The sequence below is a fragment of the Oenanthe melanoleuca genome, chromosome 13 (genome assembly GCF_029582105.1).
Source record: "Oenanthe melanoleuca isolate GR-GAL-2019-014 chromosome 13, OMel1.0, whole genome shotgun sequence".
NCBI classification, from domain to species: domain Eukaryota; kingdom Metazoa; phylum Chordata; class Aves; order Passeriformes; family Muscicapidae; genus Oenanthe; species Oenanthe melanoleuca.
In genome coordinates this window covers 9,870,353-9,888,837 of record NC_079347.1, presented here as the reverse complement: position 1 = coordinate 9,888,837, position 18,485 = coordinate 9,870,353, and the positions used below count along the sequence as shown (strand labels likewise).

The 18,485-nt window shown below is 42.5% G+C and overlaps 1 protein-coding gene across 4 annotated transcripts; it reads left to right on the top strand.

The window, feature by feature from the left end:
- Positions 1 to 1,608: 1,608 nt before the first annotated feature.
- On the top strand, positions 1,609 to 17,597 carry RUFY1 (RUN and FYVE domain containing 1). Of its 4 annotated transcripts, none has more exons than XM_056502806.1 (18): positions 1,609 to 2,416; positions 7,468 to 7,641; positions 7,945 to 8,062; positions 8,703 to 8,804; positions 9,123 to 9,246; positions 9,649 to 9,707; positions 10,441 to 10,506; positions 11,103 to 11,172; positions 11,623 to 11,724; positions 12,164 to 12,280; positions 12,605 to 12,772; positions 13,492 to 13,589; positions 14,028 to 14,147; positions 14,929 to 15,058; positions 15,482 to 15,576; positions 16,019 to 16,067; positions 16,213 to 16,290; positions 16,865 to 17,597. In XM_056502806.1, the coding sequence occupies exons 1-18, from the start codon at positions 2,149 to 2,151 to the stop codon at positions 17,006 to 17,008; spliced, it is 2,082 nt and encodes a 693-aa protein (XP_056358781.1). In that variant the 5' UTR covers positions 1,609 to 2,148; the 3' UTR covers positions 17,009 to 17,597. The 4 variants fall into 4 exon arrangements, with proteins under 4 accessions (XP_056358781.1, XP_056358784.1, XP_056358783.1 ...); XM_056502809.1 differs by having other exon boundaries at positions 2,383 to 2,474; XM_056502808.1 differs by lacking the exon at positions 1,609 to 2,416 and adding an exon at positions 5,753 to 6,749.
- The last annotated feature ends 888 nt before the right edge of the window (positions 17,598 to 18,485 follow it).

The following is an 18,485-nucleotide window of genomic DNA, read 5'->3' as shown; positions in this document are numbered from 1 at the left end:
GTGAAGCACAACTAAATCATGTGTAGCAAAAGTTTTAGCACATTTATCATGCATTGAGTAAATTTTCCTCATCAGACACTTGAAAGAAAATTATCAAATGTTTCTTTAATAGTAACATAAAAGAAGATATCACAGACTATGTGATAGCTTCACTTCACATTTTTACAAAATAGCTCATTGTGAGGTTGCAAAGAGGAGTCTGAGGCATCGTTATCTTAAGGGAGCAACATAATGAGGCAAAGAAGAGCCTTGGTTAACTCCTATATTCTCAGTAACAAAACTTTTATGCCCTGTTCTTCAGATGCATTGGGGAAAAAACATTCTTTTAATGCTTAGAATTCTGCTTCTAGCTAAGACTACCTTCTCTGCCCTGCCTCTGATATTGGGTAGTTAATGAAAGGTAGAAAATCACAATGAAGTCTTATTCCTGTCTAGAGGTATATTCATATTTGCAACCACAAGACAGCAACCTACAGAACTGAGCTATTTCCTTACAAGCAGCCCAGTACTGTTGAAGTCCACAAGATGGAGCAGAACTTATCTCTTGCAGCCTTTAGCAAAAGTATCTTGAAGCCTATACTTAGCTCATCTGAATCATGGGTGAATAAAAGGCTGCTGATCTCTGAAATCTCAACAAAAATATAAGAGCTGCCGTGTGCTTTGTGTAACATAAGTTGTTAAACTTTCAGTATCTAAGAAGCCAAGAAGACAGAATAAAGTAGCTCGTCTTAGGGGGGAAAAAAAAATATATATATAGACCTGAAGATTTATATTGCTGCAAGACTAAGGAAATTTACCTTCAGCTCTCCTATTCAATCCTCTTTCTCCTATTTCTAAAAAATAAAAATATAAAATAAAAAATAAAATAAAAAATAAAAATAATAAAAAAATAAAAATAGTAAATAAATAAATAAATAAATTTAAAAATATATATATTAAAAAAACAACCAAAACAGCCAAAAGATTTTATGTAGCACAAAAAACTCATATGTGGCATCTACTACCACGTGACTAGACTGACATATCTCAAGCATATACAGCTGCTGGATGGAAAAACAGCTAACAAGCCATACATCAGTAGACTACAGCAGTAGCTGAAGCACAGAGCAAGATCAAATTTTCATACTGGGGTAATCTCAGTTCCCCTTCATGACAGACCTTTCTACCAAAGCCAACCCATACACATTAATGAAGTGGCTTCACTGAGTAGTTTTGTTTCCATGACGGTGACAGGACAAGCCCTTTTCAAAGCAGTGCATTTGTCATTTCAATCCTCCACTTTGATTCACAGGCAGAGTAAGAGAGATCTCGGTAAGCTGTCACAACTTCTATGTGTAAATCTGAGACATCAAAACACATTTGATTTTTTTAATTGAAAATTATGTCTGGGGACACAGATAGCAATAAAAACCGGTACTTTTTGTTCCTCTCCTAACTTGTTCAAAGGTAAACTCTTTGTTCATCTTTCATGCCCTTTAGCTCTGAACACCAAGCGAAGTGCTCAGTCCTGGCCGGGCCTGTCTTACAGCCCTGCCTCTGTGTGCAGGTGCTTCCGGGACCTGCCCGGTTCCTGCCCCCATTCCCGATTACCTCCCGGTTCCTGCCCCAATTCCCGGTTCCCTCCCTGCTCCTGCCCCCATTCCCGGTTCCCTCCCTGCTCCTGCCCCCATTCCCGGTCCCCTCCCGGTTCCTGCCCCCATTCCCGATTACCTCCCGGTTCCTGCCCCAATTCCCGGTTCCCTCCCTGCTCCTGCCCCCATTCCCTGCTCCTGCCCCAATTCCCGGTCCCCTCCCGGTTCCTGCCCCCATTCCCGATTCCCTCCCTGCTCCTGCTCCTGCTCCCATTCCCTGCTCCTGCCCCAATTCCCGGTCCCCTCCCGGTTCCTGCCCCCATTCCCGATTCCCTCCCGGTTCCTGCCCCCATTCCCGGTTCCTGCCCCAATTCCCGGTCCCCTCCCGGTTCCTGCCCCCATTCCCGATTCCCTCCCGGTTCCTGCCCCAATTCCCGGTTCCCTCCCTGCTCCTGCCCCAATTCCCGGTTCCCTCCCGGTTCCTGCCCCCATTCCCGGCCCCCTCCCGGTTCCCACCCCTCACCCGCGGCAGGGGCGGCTCCCTCGCCCCGGGCCGCGGTCATGTGACCCGTCCAAGATGGCTGCCGGGGAGCGCCGCACGGCGCCCGCCGCGGGAAAGGAGGAAGACTTTGAGATTATTGACAAAAAACAGCTCCCTGACGCGGCCGAGCTGAGGAACGAGGAGAAGGCGAAACCGGAGGAAGCGCGGTGGTCTGCTCCCATCTTGTCTCTGGCCAGGAAAGCCTCGGAAAACTTGGCGCTGGGCTATGGCAGCGCCCTGAAGTCCGCATCCCTGGTGGGGTTGGTGTCCAAGCCCGGCAGCAGTGACAGCCCGGCAAAGACAAGTACGGCTCCGCTTCTTTAGTAAACTCGCTTTTGTGGTGCGCAAATGAGTTCGCTCCCGTAAGTGCTGCTGGGTCGTGTCAGTGGTGCATGGGTGTTACTTTGAATTTCTTTTTTTAAGATGCTGCAGTTTTGTATTGAAGTAAAATTAAACAAGCGACACAGATGTAGAACTTAAGAAATGCATTATAACCAGAAGAAACCTAAACTGTTATATTCGGAGAAATTTACTTTTATTTTATTTGCTGCCTTTTCTCCTTTTCCTTAAAGCTCCAACAGCCTGGCTGCACTGAGGGATCTCTCAAAATTCCACATGCTCCCTCGAGTACTGCTGGTTCCGGGAAGGAATCTCTGTACTTTCCTGTCAGAGACTAGACAAACAAAGTTAAGATACAGATTTGTTTAAAGTTACTTTTTAACTACACTAAAAATGCCTTCAGTTTAATCACAGCTTGCTTTGTTCAACATTGGCATTTGTGGATCTAGCAGTCCTACAGATTTGTGGAACTTAGATCTCTTAGAACTGAATTTAAACTACTTTAGTTGAATCATACGGAAAATAAATCTCAGCAATATTCATAACGTGAAAAAAAAACCAAAACAAATCCATTGAAATGCAGCAGAAATTGGGCCTGGAGCCTTGTACTCCAGAGTCTCAAACTGGTGCTTAATTGTTCTGGAGCACTGGAGCTCAGCTTTGCTCTGTTTGCTGCTGATCTTTTTGTTTTTAATGGTACTGAGTATTCAAAGGGAAGTTCCATGGAGTTGAGTTGGGACAATATGGGGCAATCTTACTGCTGATGGACTTCTGCATTTTTTGTGAAAATTCTTCAGTGTTGCATAGTCAGAGTTGAAGATTAATTGTCCTGAAAAAATAGACTCTTTTCTTTTTTTTTTCTGCATCTCAGAGTCTCACACCAAATTTCTCGCAGGTTTGTTTCCCAAGTGTTAATCTTGCACACCTGCGATCTAACCTGACAAAGTGCAGAATATCCCAGTTTGTTTACTTTTGGAATAATGCTGTGGACAGATGTAATTGAAAACAACATACAGCATTTGACAAAGAGCAGGGAATAAAATATTCTTTTACCTGAAATGAAGCTCCCACATTTAAAGGAACTTTTACTATAAATCGTTCAGCTTCTTCCTTGTCAAGTAAGGGAATACACCACGACCTTCCCACATTGTTCAAAATATTTGGATAATACATTGATAAGTTTTTGGAAAATTCTGTATGAAAAATCAGTTAATAACTTTTATATAAAATGTGAACAGGCACTAAGGCACCTGTTCTACCTGTTCAATATTATTTACCTTTGAACAAGAACTTAAATATAATTTAAAGCAAGTATGTTTAAGAAATAAGCCAAGACCTGCAAGACCACTTGTGGAAAATTTGGAGTTTGTTGCCTGCTGTAATCCTTTTCCAGAGATTTTATAACCTCTATATGCTACTTCAGATCTGTTGATCACATGTTCTAAACGCATAAACCCCATCCTAAATCCAGTGTCTGCCACTTGCAGAGAGGCCAGAAGGTTCAAAGCTAAAGAAAACGAATCAAGAAAGACTTGCAGTCCTAAAGACCAAGAGATGGAGAACTGTGAGCTTTCCTTTGTGCTTCAGTGTTTTCTGACTTCAAAGTGTGCTGAGTAATTACAGTAAACAAGGCATGTGGCTTTAAAAGGATGTTGAAACAAATCTCTTGAGTCGAATAAGATACAAAACCATGTGACTGCATTCTTAAAGATTGCAGCATCACATCTGTGATCTTTTGCACTGAAGTAACCTGTTTTCTGATCTTTGATGCTTGGCTTTGGTAGTGTGTCTAATACCTGTTTATTTTGCATGTACCAACCTGCACAGTTTTGCAAAGGATGCACTTGACTGTGTAAATTTGCAAGAGTGTAAAAAATATTGTTCAAGTAGTTATTTAACTTAATGCAAACCAATATTAAGACACTTCTTAGTTCTTAAAGAGTTTTATTCATGGTATTTTAGTATTTTATTTTATGTAATTGTGTATCTTGAGCAAGGTGTAGAGGCAAACTATTCCTGGTAAGTAAAAATTCAAATTCTAAAAACCATCAAAATGGTTAGCATTGCTTTGAAACACCCAAAAAAACTCACTGGTTTTCTGTTTGTGCAGCTTTTTTTCTGTTCCTAATGTGTAACCTGATAGTATTGAGATCAAAATTCTAAATATTATGGTGCTTTTAATCCTCAGCCTCATATCAACACATTTTATACAGTTTTGAGAGGCATCCATTGGCTACAGACAATATACAGTATACTCCTTATATAGATATGTATATATATAATATAGAGTATATTGATTATATACTATATATACTATTGTATATAGTATATATGCTATGAACTATAGAGTAGCCTGCAGACATGACAGCATTTTGTGTGTATTGTGGTTATTAAGGTATGTTAGATTAGAGTGACTGTTTTCCCTCTTCTGACACAAGGAGGAGTTTTGCTCATTTTTAACCCTAAATTAATATTGTGTGCACAAAAAGGAAAACGCCAAAAGACTTGCACAATCTTAAAAACGTTGTTAACCATCTTGAGTGGAATTGACACAGGGCTGGGGCTTCTGCCACTGCTATTTCTGCAGAGTGTGGCTGTGTGTGACCCACAGGTGACAGCAAGATGTCCAACTGCAACAGCAGTGGCTTAAAACATGATTTTGGTGGCTACTGGGCTGTGGTTGGAAGTTTCTTTCAGAGCCTGTAGGTGCCTTAAGAAGCAAGGGAGCTGGTCCTGATCCCACTTGCCCTGTTATCCCAAAACAGGTTCTTTCACTTGGTCGGCAAGAGGCCAATCCATGCACAGAGTGGAAGGATTTATTTACGGTTTTGCACAGAAAGGGGACTGGGTGGCAAATCCACAAAGCTAGCAGGACTACCAAAACTTTTTACTATTTTAGGCATTAGGAATTAATGTTCAAAGGCATTAATGTTCATAGTCTACAAATTCCCTAGTTCTCTTATTAATTACTGTTCTATTGTCTGCTGGTCAATGATATCCTCACTTCTCACACTCGTTAGTCCACATGCTCTGTCTGTCTGTTCTTTTGGGTCAGTGAGTTTCTTGGGTCGGTGGTCACGATCTGTCCCTGCCAGAATTACCTTCTACCCAGTCAGAGCTGATTGAGCACAGTTGCTGCGTTGGCTTTATGAGTTTCTTCCTTATCTTATGGATTCTCCCAAATGTCATAAAATCATATGATTGGGTTGGAAGGGACCACTAGGATCATTGAGTCCAACTCCTAGCCCTGTACAGGAGCATCCCCAAGAGTCACACCATTGAAATGTACAAATGCCCTTGAGCTCTGTCAGGCTTGGTGCTGTTACCACTTCCATGAGGAGCACCCAGCCACCCTCTGGGTGAAGAACCTTTTCCTGATCACAGCCTAAATCTCCCCTGACTCAGCTTCAGGCCACCCTAAAAATTCTGCCTGAAATTCTGCATCCTTTGAGTCCACTATCAGTGCTACATCCTTTTATTAACCTCCCCTAGGCCTGAGGTCACTGAAGGTGTCCAGCCCTAAACCTGAACAAGGCAATTCTACCAACCAGTGATTCGCCTTTGTAATCTTGCCTGCAAAGGCTGACCTGGAACAGAGACTAGACAGAGCAGAAGGAAAAAAATAGTATTTATTGAAAGGATCCACTTTGGGCAGTGCGAGAGCCAGGCTGGGGCTACACCCAAATCAAATCCAAGATGGATCCTGGTCAGGAGTTTTTACACTTTTATAAGTCTTGGTTCATCTACACATTGGGGTCAGTTGTCCAACCACAGCTCCAGGCTATGAAGTCTCAGCTCCCTGGCTTGTCCCCTTTCCCTCACCCTTGTTTATGCTTTTTGGGTACCAGCTGTCCTTAATTACCTAGCTAGAAATTAATTGTTTTGTCTAATTACCCTGTGAAGAGACCTTACTAACACCTAATATGAAGTTTAAAAGTTACACACTAAGCAGCAGAGATTCTGAAAAATATAAAAGCTAAAACCCAAGGCATCAGTAACGCCTGGGCGTCACTTGCAGCTTGCTCGTTAGCTGATGTTTCACGGCTTAAATCACCCTTATCGTAGCTTGGGCTTGAAATTGTACAAAGATCGAAAAACATCCTTTCTTTAGCAATTCTGTATGTATTCCACGTTTTACAACACGCCCCGGCCGGGCCGAGCCCGCCCCGCGCCCCTCACAGTGCTCTAAGATGGCGGCCGGCCCGGCCCCGGCCCCGCCGCGCGCGCCGTAGCCGTGGTAACGCGGCGGGCCCGGCTCCCGCAGCCCGCGGCTCCCCCGGCCCGGCCCCGCCGCTCAGGTACGGACCCATGGCCGGGGCCGGGGCTGGGGCCGCGTCCCTCCCGCGGCGCTGAGGGGGGGTTTACCCAGCTCGCCCCCGCCGCAGGATGGAGGCCCAGCGGGGGCATCGCGGCGAGGGGGCTTTAAAAGCTGCGCAGCGTCTCCGTGCAGATTCTCCCCAGGTACTCGGCGCTGGGGAGGCCTCACCTCGAGTGCTGTGATCAGTTCGGGGCCCCTCAGTTCAGGAAGGGCATTGAGGGGCTGCAGCGCGCCCAGAGAGCAGAGCTGGGGAAGGTGCTGGAGCACAAATCCTGTTGGGAGCGGCTGAGGGAGTGGAGGACGTTTAGTCCGGAGAAAAGGAGGCTCAGGGGCGGCCTTGTCACTCTCTACAAGTCCCTGACAGGAGGCTCGAGCCAGGTGGGAGTCGGTCTCTTCTCCCAGGCAATCAGTGATAAGACAACAGGAGATAAACTTACACTGCACCAGGGGAGGTTTAGGTTGGACATTAGGAAGTATTTTTTAACAGAAAAGTGATTGATTATACGTTGGAATGGGCAGCCCAGGCAAGTGGTGGAGTCACTGTCCCCAGAGCTGTTTAAAGAAAAGCTGGATCTGGTACTCAGTGCTCTGGCCTAGTTTAGTCATGCATTGGACTCGATGATCTCAGAGGTCTTTTCCAGCCTAATTGGTTCTGTGATTGTAAAGCAGCTTTCCTTTCCCCACTCCTGTGCTCCCAGATACACGGTGTCACACCATGGAGGAGCGTGCCAACCTCATGAACATGATGAAGCTCAGCATCAAAATCCTCATCCAGTCAGCCCTGAGCCTGGGCCGGACCCTGGACTCCGACTTCCCACCACTGCAGCAGTTCTTCGTGGTGCTGGAGCACTGCCTCAAGCACGGCCTCAAAGGTGGGCACTGGCTGCCAGGCAGGTCAAGGAGTCTCTGTCTTGTCCTGCTGTGGCTCCAGCTTGACTTCTGAATGACGTTATTGATTCTGTAATCATACTATGCTAACCAATAATACAATATAACTATGTGGTTACCTTTGTACACCCTGTATTTTCTGTCTCCTAAACTGTATTTTTAATGCTCCCTTTCCACAGACATGTTACAAGCTGATAAGACAAAGTAACAAAGTAAATTTTGTCTAAAATTCTGGAGCTGGAAGTCTGTCATTTTTCCTCACAAATATCTCTGTATTCTCCCTTTAGTGAAGAAGACTTTTATTGGGCAAAACAAATCGTTTTTTGGTCCTCTGGAACTAGTGGAAAAACTTTGTCCCGAAGCATCAGATATAGCAACTAGTGTTAAAAATCTGCCAGAGTTGAAGTAAGTTAATTGTTGGGGATGATGCTTTTTGCTCAGCCTGATGGGAAAAGGAATTCTTCATGTAGTCTTTTGTCTTCCTTAACAAGCTGTTGTTCCCAAAGAAAAAAATAGGGCGTGTAAAGGCACTGACTTCTCCAAAAGAAGGAGAATATCTCAAAATATTCAGAGTTTCTGACTCAAACAATGCTGTCAGATGGAAAACAGCATTTGGAAACTTTTATTACCTTGCTAAAAGTAACTAAAGTCTTCACAGATATTTTTTCCTCTTCTTTCCCCCATTTTCATGACTTTATGCAGTTTTGTGTGTGTGCTGATAGTATTTGGTTTGAATAATTCAGGATGATTTAAATATACTTGATTTTAATACTAGGATTTATTAATGGTTGGGTTATGATGATAGTTGACAATATGTATGTTTTTTCAAATTAAGAAGACTTTACAATATACTTTCCCTGAAGAATGGAATATACTTAAATGTTCTTGTGTTCTGGAGACCGCAGTTCATTTCCCCAGAGATTTGTTGTTGTTTTTTTGTAAATAATATCTTTCCCCTCGTTTTGTAAACTGAGAATTTTGAATTGCACAAATCTATTTAATAAAACACCTTCGTTTTACCAAAACATGCAACTTTTCATTTTAGGACTGCTGTGGGCAGAGGGAGGGCTTGGCTCTATCTAGCACTCATGCAAAAGAAACTGGCAGATTATCTCAAAGTACTCCTGGACCATAAGCATCTGTTAAGGTAACAGCACAGATGTGTATTCCTGAATATTTCTGAATCACTGGCACCTCCTGTGGCTCCAGAGAGTCATTAATTGACCAGTTTAAGCTTATTCTTGCAGCCTGCAGAGGAACAGTGGGTTAATTGTTTTTGCTGTGAAAATACAAAGGAATTTGCAGAGTTTTCTGAGAGAGTTCTAAATCTTCTGCCTTATGCAATAAATGAGGGAGAACTCAGCTGAGTTTTGTAAAGGCTGCATTATTGTTTATATGATTTCAGTGCTGGAAGTGCCATTGTAATTGTTTTATGTGCAGTGATGCCTTATACTGTCTGTTCCAGTGAATTTTATGAACCTGATGCATTGATGATGGAGGAAGAAGGAGCAGTTATTGTGGGTCTGCTGGTTGGACTGAATGTTATTGATGCAAACCTCTGCTTGAAAGGAGAAGACTTGGATTCCCAGGTGAAGATTAAAGCTTAACTAGGATCAGTTGGTATAAGGTTCTAGTAGAATTAAGTACATCTATAAATACTTTATTGAGATGGGTCCAGATTTCTTTCCAGTGTGGCCTGTGTTGAAGCTTGTTGGGTTTCCCTCACTGAATTAAAAGAAAGTACATAAGTAGCAGTTTATGGGAATACTGTCAAAACTAATAAATGGGAGGAAACTGGTCACACATAATAGAGTTACTTTGATGGTTTTATGACAAATGCTAGCTTGCATGTTTGCATCAGCTAGGAAGAATATAGGTATTATTTGTCTCTCTAAATCTAAACTTCAAATTTTTATCATTTTTCAAATATACAGTAATGCCTGCTTGTACACATAATTGCATTGTAAAGGTTTGTTAACTATATTTTTCAGGTTGGAGTGATTGATTTTTCCTTGTACCTTAAGGAAACGCAGGACAGTGATGGCAAACAGTATGTATGGTGAATTAATAGTTCTAAATTATTACAGTTTTTGTAGAACAAAAACTCTGTCAGACAATGTGTGGGAGGATGGGAGTGCTGGAGATCTCAAACTATTAATCATCCAAAAAGGAGAACCCAAACCAGATTTTGTTACTTAAACAAAAGTAATATCTTTCAGATACTGAATTTGTGGGTTTTAACAACAATTTGGAGTGTTTGAGTTTTGAGCTGGGACCAAATTAAAAGTACACAAAATATTAGATTGTGGTTTTATTTGGTTTTAGAAGAGATGATTTGCCAAGTCACCCATTGCCAACTCACTGCTTTATTTTTAAGCACAGTTTCAGAAACCCTCTTAACTAAGTAGCTGTCTTTGAGGGAGAGATCAGATACAGAGGAAAAAATGTAATTTTAAGTGAAACATTAGATTTGAGACTGCAGTTAGCAGCACAGATCGGATCTTCTAAGGTCTTCGAAGACCTGTAACAAATGAAGGGATCTTTATATTTTATGTGCTTCTGTCACTTCAGAGCACTTCTCTGTGGAGCTGCTGAGAAGCAGCCAAGCAGCTGCTTTATCTCCCTGGTGCTTCTGATCCAGCTCAGACACAAGTATTTTTATAAGGAAGGGATAAAAGACTTTAGCTATGTTTGCAGGTCTATGCTGAAAGCCCTAGTACAGAATAGCACTTTAGAATGAAGGAGTTTCTTCTCAATAAATAAATTTTTGCTTTTACAACTAGAGATGGAGGGATTACAGCTGTTCTTGACCAGAAGCATTATGTGGAAGAACTGAACCGACATCTAAGGTAGGATTTTCATCTATTCTCATACAAAAACACTTGTCCTGTTTAGCTTTTCCATCATGGTTTTGAATGTCTCTGCTGCCAGTCTTGTTGATTTTTGTACGATATTGAAATGCCTTTTCTGATTATTTCCCAAAAATCATAGTTTCATTAGTCCTGCTGTTCTGCAGGTACATGCAATGCAGAAAGCAAGTGTGTGTAATAGTTTACTTTTTGAGAGTGATTAACAGAACATTTTGGAGCTATTTTTTTCAAGAGAAACTATTACAAGTGCATCTGGAAATTCATTCCTTAGAGGAAGAGTCTCTAGTCTTCCCCCATAGGTTGCTGAGTGGGAGGAGCAGGCCTCCCTTACCCTCTTGAGCAGGAGAGGTGTTACGACTGTGAAAGCTAAGCCAGAACAGGACTGCTAGCAGAAGGACATGGTCTTCTCAGTGCTTGACAGTGACAGTTGTTCTTCCTCAGAGTTTTCCCCAGCTCACCAAAGTACTTCATTGTTAACAAATGCAAGATGGTAAAAATACTGTTGAGGATGGGAGTAAAAGTTGAACATTGACACTCCATTTATTATTTTTATGCATTTTTCTTCCTTGCCACAGTTGCACGGTTGCAGATCTCCAGAACAAAATAGACTGTTTAGAAAAGACCAATTCAAAACTCCAGGAAGAGGTTTGTATTTGGTCTGTTAAATATATTTTACATCTCTTCTCCATCAGAAGCAAAAGTCTCTAAGACTGTACCTTACACCTAAAATATTTGAGTAGATACTGGTGAGCTGTGGGGACTGGATGGACTGGCATGAGTTGCTGACTTCTAGCTCATTCCACAGATTCGGGGTGGATTTTAGCCTTTTACACTATGGTGCATTTCTTTGTTTAGTTAATGTTTAAAATTAATTGATGAGGGTGTGAAGCAGAAGTTGATGGACAAATGTTGGTGGGTGCAGTAATTTTGGCTGACAGTGGGTACAGCTGCAGAAGGGTCGGGTAGCTCCTAGGGGCAGCAAAAGGGGAAGTGAACAGTACAGCTGCTGCAGAGACTGAGCTACTGACTTCAGAATTGCTCCAGATGCTGCATGATTGCACAGTGATTAAATATAGATCTGTTCTCTTCATACAGCTTGCAGCAGCTACCGACAGAATTGGATCCCTTCAGGAAGAGCAGCAGCAGCTAAAACAACAGAATGAATTAATTCGTGAGCGGAGTGAAAAAAGTGTAGAGGTGGGACACCTATTTATAGATGATGAGGATCCTTATAATAAGTGATCTCTTTTAATCAGCTGCAATGAGTTCTCCCATGCCCACAGTGCATGCTGAAATGCTCAGCACAGTTGAGCATGTTATTATGCAGGTCACTGGGTTTGGGTGTTGTATGCTCAGGCATTAGATTTTACTGTTCTTTACTACACACCCAAAAACACACTTGCAGAAGAACGAAGGAAGAACAAATTCAAAATATTAGAAGTATGAAAGTAAAAAATGTAAAATATTAAAGTGTTTTATCATTACTGTATCTTTGAAATTTTGGCTTATTAATGTTCGCCAGGTCGTTAATTGTAAAACAGTAGGATTTTACTTGAAGTAGCACATTGAAACACTGTGTTACACACAAGCATTAAAAGGATACTTTGAATACTTTGTGATCTTATGTTCCTTGTAGGTAACAAAAGAGGATACAAAAGTAGAATTGGATACTTACAAGCAGTCACGCCAGGGTCTTGATGAAATGTACAGTGATGTTTGGAAGCAGTTGAAAGAAGAAAAAAAAATCAGGCTGGTAAGGAAACTTAACTATAGAAAGTGAAGTGAAAGACACAGGATTCAGCCTACTGTAACATTACAAATACAAGATGACAGCTGTGCAGCTTTTGCAGCTGTTCAGTATTCATAGAGCAATTGCAAGCAAGATGCTGAGCTTTGTTCATCAAAAGTGTCTGTAAAATATTGAGAACTGGGGCTTTTGGAATGTTGAAAATAAAAGGTCTCTTTTCAAATAACCACTGGCATTTTATAGCAGAGTGACCATTTTTTGTGTGGGGCTATCTGGGTTTTAACCCTGACCTATGGCTACGTAGCAGTAACTAGGAATTGTTTTTGTAAGGAACTAGAGAAAGAGTTGGAGCTACAAATTGGAATGAAAACAGAAATGGAAATTGCCATGAAACTTCTGGAAAAAGATACTCATGAAAAACAAGACACTTTAGTTGCCCTTCGTCAACAGTTAGAAGAAGTGAAGGCCATTAACTTGCAGATGTTTCACAAATCTCAGGTATGTACAGGGGGCTGGGAATGGTTTTGTGGGGTTTCTCTTGTTTGGGTGGGTTGTGGTTTTATGGGTTTTTTTCAGTTGAACAAAACTTTATGATAGGCATTTCTACAAGGAAACCATGGTCTGGCAGTGCTCACACAAAATATACAGAGCTTGTTTCCATTATGAAACAGAAGTTTAACTAGCCTCTCCCTGCATGAAGTAAGAGTTCAGCAAGCCCTGCTCTCCCACAGCAGGTGCCAGAAATCCACAGAGGATTTCTCTCAATTTTTACGGCCTATATCTTGATGCCTGTTCAGGCTTTACCCAGGTCTTTGCCTCCTTCCCAGACACGTGCAAGTCATTGAAACCCTGGTGCTGAGGTGTGCCTTTGCTTTTGATTTATTTGGGATTTTTTTTGCTTCCTGGTTCCATGCCCACTCAGTGCAGTTGTTACATTCAAATCATCATTAGTATTCTTATCCTGTCAATCCGGTTTTATTTCTTCAGGCTTTTTCTGAAGAGAACATTTTTGACTTGTAGCTGATCTCATAGGTCAAAACTTACCTAAGGTGGTTTGGTTTTTTCCTGAGGTTGTAACAAAACAATTGGAGCAATGTCTGCTCTGGCATTATCAGCGTTTTGTTTGCACATTCCAGTGGACCCAGGCATGGCCTTTAGCAAGCTGAACATTCTTTATCTGGTGGCAGACTTTAAACACTGTTCACTATTTCCTACAGAATGCAGAGTGTTCATTACAACAGAAAACAGAAGCAATATCCTCTTTTGAAGGAAAAACAAATGAGATGATGTCCTCTATGAAACGAATGGAGGAGAGGTAATAATTGCAAGATCAGAAAGTCAACATTGAAGTCAGTAGAAAGTGTAAACCTTTACAGGATGACCTTCCATATGTCCCATAGACATTTGGGCCTGTGTGTCAGCATGAGCATTTTTATTTTTTCCGCTTCATTCCTCTGTGCTTGCTGTTCTCTCTTCCCAGACAGACATGCCAGTAACTGACCCACTGAAAAGCCATAGCTCTTTCCATAAGCAGGCTGTTGAAAAACATGTTAACTTCACTTTAAGAACAGGTGTGATTTTGCTTTTGGGTTTTTTTCAGAAACAGCTGCTTTCAAAATTCTTTTTTTTTCTCCACTAGCATTTTCAGTTCAAGCTTTTGTAAAGATCCCTGTGGTAACTCTAAAAGAGGAGGGTGAGAGGGTGCAGAGAAGAAGTGAATTGGAAACAAATGTCTGTGTTCCTTCCCGTGCAGACTGCAGCAGGCAGAGAAGGCCAGGCAGGCAGCAGAGGATCGGTGCAATAAGATGAAGCAGGAGCTGGCTGAGAGGCTCGACTCATGTCGGCAGCAGATGGCCCAGCTGGACAGCAAATGGTATTTAATCTGAGCAGGTGTTTTGCTTCCCTTTGCCATTTCTTTAAACATTGTTTTCTACTCTTTTTATGCTCAGGTCTAAGGGCGGGGTGAGTTTGAAATTCTGTTGGCTTCAGCATTGACAGATATATGCAAGACCTAGGGAAGCACAGCACTTCTGTACAGTGTGTGGTTAGCATGAGGATTTTGACATGGTTTTTCCAGAATGTCTAATTTAGAGCACAGAGTGGCACCAAAAATCTGCCCATTCCAGCTAGCAATGGAGCTTTCAATTGCTTTTTTAATAAATCAGGAGATAGATATGGTCATGCTGAGCATAGAACTGATTGTCATCCAAAGGGACTGGGACTTCTGAAGGGAGTGTGAGTGTGTTTTTAGGGAATCTTAATCCTCTAAACATTTATAATACTGATAGAAAAAGCTTCTTTCACTGTTCAGACTTCAGGGTAGGGTGTCCCTTTTAAACATGACAGTTTAAACACAGGTAGTAAAATATTTACTCGTGGGGATTGGTTTCTTTGGGGGTCTTTTGGTTGGTTGTTTTTCTTCTAGCCCTTCATTGCAGTTTGTTTTCTGTGACCTGAAAATGTTAACATATGTTAAATGTTAACAGTGTTAACATTTTTGACATCTGCTGCCTGTTCTTTCCTTTCCCAGAACACCACTCTAGTTTTGCCCTCTTTTGGACAAGATTTCTACTTCTCACATTGTTTCTATCCTTAAGTCCTATAGGATATTCTTTTGCTATAGTTTTTTTTTAGAATGAATTATTTTTAAATAGCTCAACTCTGGAAAAGGAGTTAAAATCTGAAAAGGAACAGAGACAAACTTTGCAAAAAGAACTGCACCAAGAGAAGGATGCAACCACTCTGCTTAAAACAGAATTGCAACAGATGGAAGGACTGAAAAAGGTATGCACAGTTTCAAGCATTCAGAACAACCGAATGTGTTTTATTTTTTAAGCATGAACTTTCTTGTTAACCTGAGAGGATTTGCTGCCACGTATGGAGCAGTTTCTGAGGGCACAATTGTGTACCTGTATCTGTCTGTGTGCTCCTGTGTTGGCACAGGACTGCTATGTTCTATCTATGTTGAAGGATGTTCAAAGCCTGAAAATCTTCCTTCTCTTGGTAAATATGATTAAATGATTCCATTGTTTGTGCAGAACCTGTCGGTAGTTCCCCCATGTCATTTTAAAAATTTTAGAAATAGGGATATTTGCAAAGGAGCTGATTCTTGTGAACTGCTTGGGTAGTTTGGGAAGACTGATTGAGGTTATAGGTCAAACAGTGCCCAAGTGCACAAAAATCTTGATCTTGTGCTTGATTTTACAGGAACTGAGAAAACTGCAAGACGAGAAGCAGCAGCTGAAGAAGGTCCGTGAGGAGCAGGAACAAGCTCTTCAAGAAATGGGACTTCATCTCAGCCAGTAAGTTCTAGGGAATAGAACTCCTGTAAGTGGAATAAGCTGCAGTATCAGACTAATACCAAGAATTTTAAGTGTCATGTACTTATAAAAATCAATTGATGTGAGAATTTCAGGAGACAATTACTATGTATGAGAAACTAAAGAGCCATGAAATGAAAGTGAGGGAGGATCTTGTCAGACTGAGCTGGCTGAGAGGAAACATTAAAGGAAATGTTTAGTTCTTGTAGTGGAACTGTGCTTTTCCTACATTCTTCTGTTTATACTGAAAAAGGGGCAGACCCTGAGTTGACAAAGTTTCTCAGTGACAGTGAGTGGTTCAGAGAGGTAACAGGGAGCTGGCTGAAGAATTGGCGTTTGGGTTCAGTGGCTCAACAGTGGAATGGCAGGGAAAACCAAACACAAGTAAATAAAAAGTCATGCAGGGCATAATTTTTTTTTCCAGATCAAAGCTGAAGATGGAAGACATTAAAGAAGTAAATAAAGCACTAAAGGTACTCTTTCTTGGATATTTTGACTAAGCATATGAATTTCATTTAACACCTTCAAATTTCACCCTGGTTATTCTGCTTTAAATACCAATAATGCTGGTAAAATGCTATTACTATCTCCAGCGTGGTTTTCATTCCAATTTTCCAGGGTCATACGTGGCTGAAGGATGATGAAGCAACCCACTGCAAACAATGTAAAAAGGAATTCTCCATCTCAAGAAGGAAGGTAATTTTGTTCAGCAAATTATCTTTAAATAATCCACGTAAAACAAAAGTGGTGCAGTTGCATACCTTGCTAGGGAAGACTGAACCTGTACAATTCTGAATCTTGTTGGCATGATAAATACATAGGGAATAATTTGGCATTTACCACGCAAAAATACTTTTGCTTCAGTGCTCTCGGTGGAGAGCTGCTGCGGCTGTGTTCAGCGTCCCTTCCCGGCTGAGCAGGCGCTGCTCAGTGCCCGGCCCGCGGTGTGGGACGGCGCAGGGACCCGGCAGCTGCAGGGAGCCAATCCCTGCGCAGCCGCCCTCCCTCCCTCCGCGGCCAGGCCCGGCCCGCTCCAGCTCCGGCTGTTCCCGAGGCGGGGCGGGTGCAGCTCCTGGCCGCAGAGGCAGCGCGGCTGCGCTGGGATCGGCCCTGCGCTCGGCCCTGCGCAGGAGGAGGTGCTGCTGGGAGCGCTGGGCTTGGTGGGAAGTGGAGGCGCTCAGTGGACTCGGACGCAGTTCCCAAGGCCTGACTTCTCTCTTCCTGATGCTGCTTTTAGGCAGCTCTGCTCACTCTGACTCTGTTTTTGTAGCACCACTGCAGGAACTGCGGGGACATCTTCTGCAACACTTGTTCCAGTAACGAACTCGCGCTGCCATCGTACCCAAAACCCGTCCGTGTCTGTGATAATTGTCACACATTACTGCTCCAGCAGTGCTCCTCTAACTCCTCCTAAGGCTCTCCCACCCTTGTCAGAGCCACTTTAACATTGGAAAGTAGCCATTATTTTTTTAATTCTGAATCGCAGGTGTCTTCTCTGCAGCAGACTGGACTGGCTGGTCTGATGATTTCCACTGTAAGATCAGTGTAAATTAATTTGTAGGGATTGTGCAAGCTAATGGTTCTCCAACTGAAATAATTAAGAAGCTTATATCAACTGTAATTTCCCCAAAAGTTCTATTTGAAACTAAGATTCATTTTTCTGATTTTTATAGATATTTGTATTAAAATTTGTATATGGCATTTCTACATTTATTTGATCCCTGTAGACATCATTGTCTCTCTCTGTACATGAATTTAATTTCTTTACCTTCACTGTAGGTGCTCCTGTGTGTTCCCCTGGCTCGTGTACAGTTTTGTATTTGCTCTAAGTCAGAGAGGAAAAGGTCAATTTATGAATTGTGTATAGAAAGCCTTATAAAGAGTGTTAATGAATGTGCCTTCAGTTCACTGCACAGTCAAAAACTGCACATTATACTTGTTCTGGAAGTCGCTGTGACCACAGTGCAGTAGTTACACAATAAAGTCTTTTGCAAAAATTGAAAGCAAGTGAAGTTCTAATTTTTAACACCTGTCAGTCAGATACTAGAAGAGCATGTTCTTGTCCAGCCACCGATATCCAGGGTTTAAACTACAGGCACCAGACAGAATGTGTCTGGGATACCTGACCAACACCGTAGTACTCCCTGGAAGGTGCTGGATGAAGCCACGGCTCTGCAGCTGAACTGCTTCCACCCTTTTCCAGAACAAAAGGGCAGTGACTTTAGCTGACTGTGTCCTCCCCTGGGGACACAGGGGAAGCAGCTGCTGCCCCAGCCCCAGGGACACCTGGTCCCTGTCCTGCCAGGCCTGGGCTCTACTGCATTGAGGATCCCAAAGCAGTTTTTATTCCTATGCCAGTGCACGGGCACCAGCAGCACCCACACTACCCAGGAGTGTCCCAGGTTCCAGAGCAGCTTTGACCAAGTGAGCTTCTTCCAGAGATTCCATGTGGAACACTGCAAACCCAGGGGCAACCCCCAGCTGACAGAGGCACAGCAGTCACGAGTCCATTGAGCTGGGCTCAGCCAGCATGCCCCTCAGGAACTAGGTTGTTTCCATGGCAGACAGCCATGGCTGCAGTACCCAGAATTCCACCCTTACAGTTCCTCTGCTACAGAACAGGAGGGCGTTTTCATCGCTGTTGAAAGGGGCCTCAGGTTCTTAACCTTTCAGGACAAACGGTTCATTACTAAGGGGAAATAAAGCAGTAGGGCCACTGCATGGAAGCAGATTCCTTATTTCAGGGGAAGGTGCAGTGCTCAAGAAGCTGTAACTATGTTGCTCACAAAACCACATCTTTAAGCAGGATGTTTGACAAGTTGCATTTATTGAAACATGGTTGCAGTAAGCTGCCCAGTCCACCGATGCCTACATGAAAGTACATAATCACC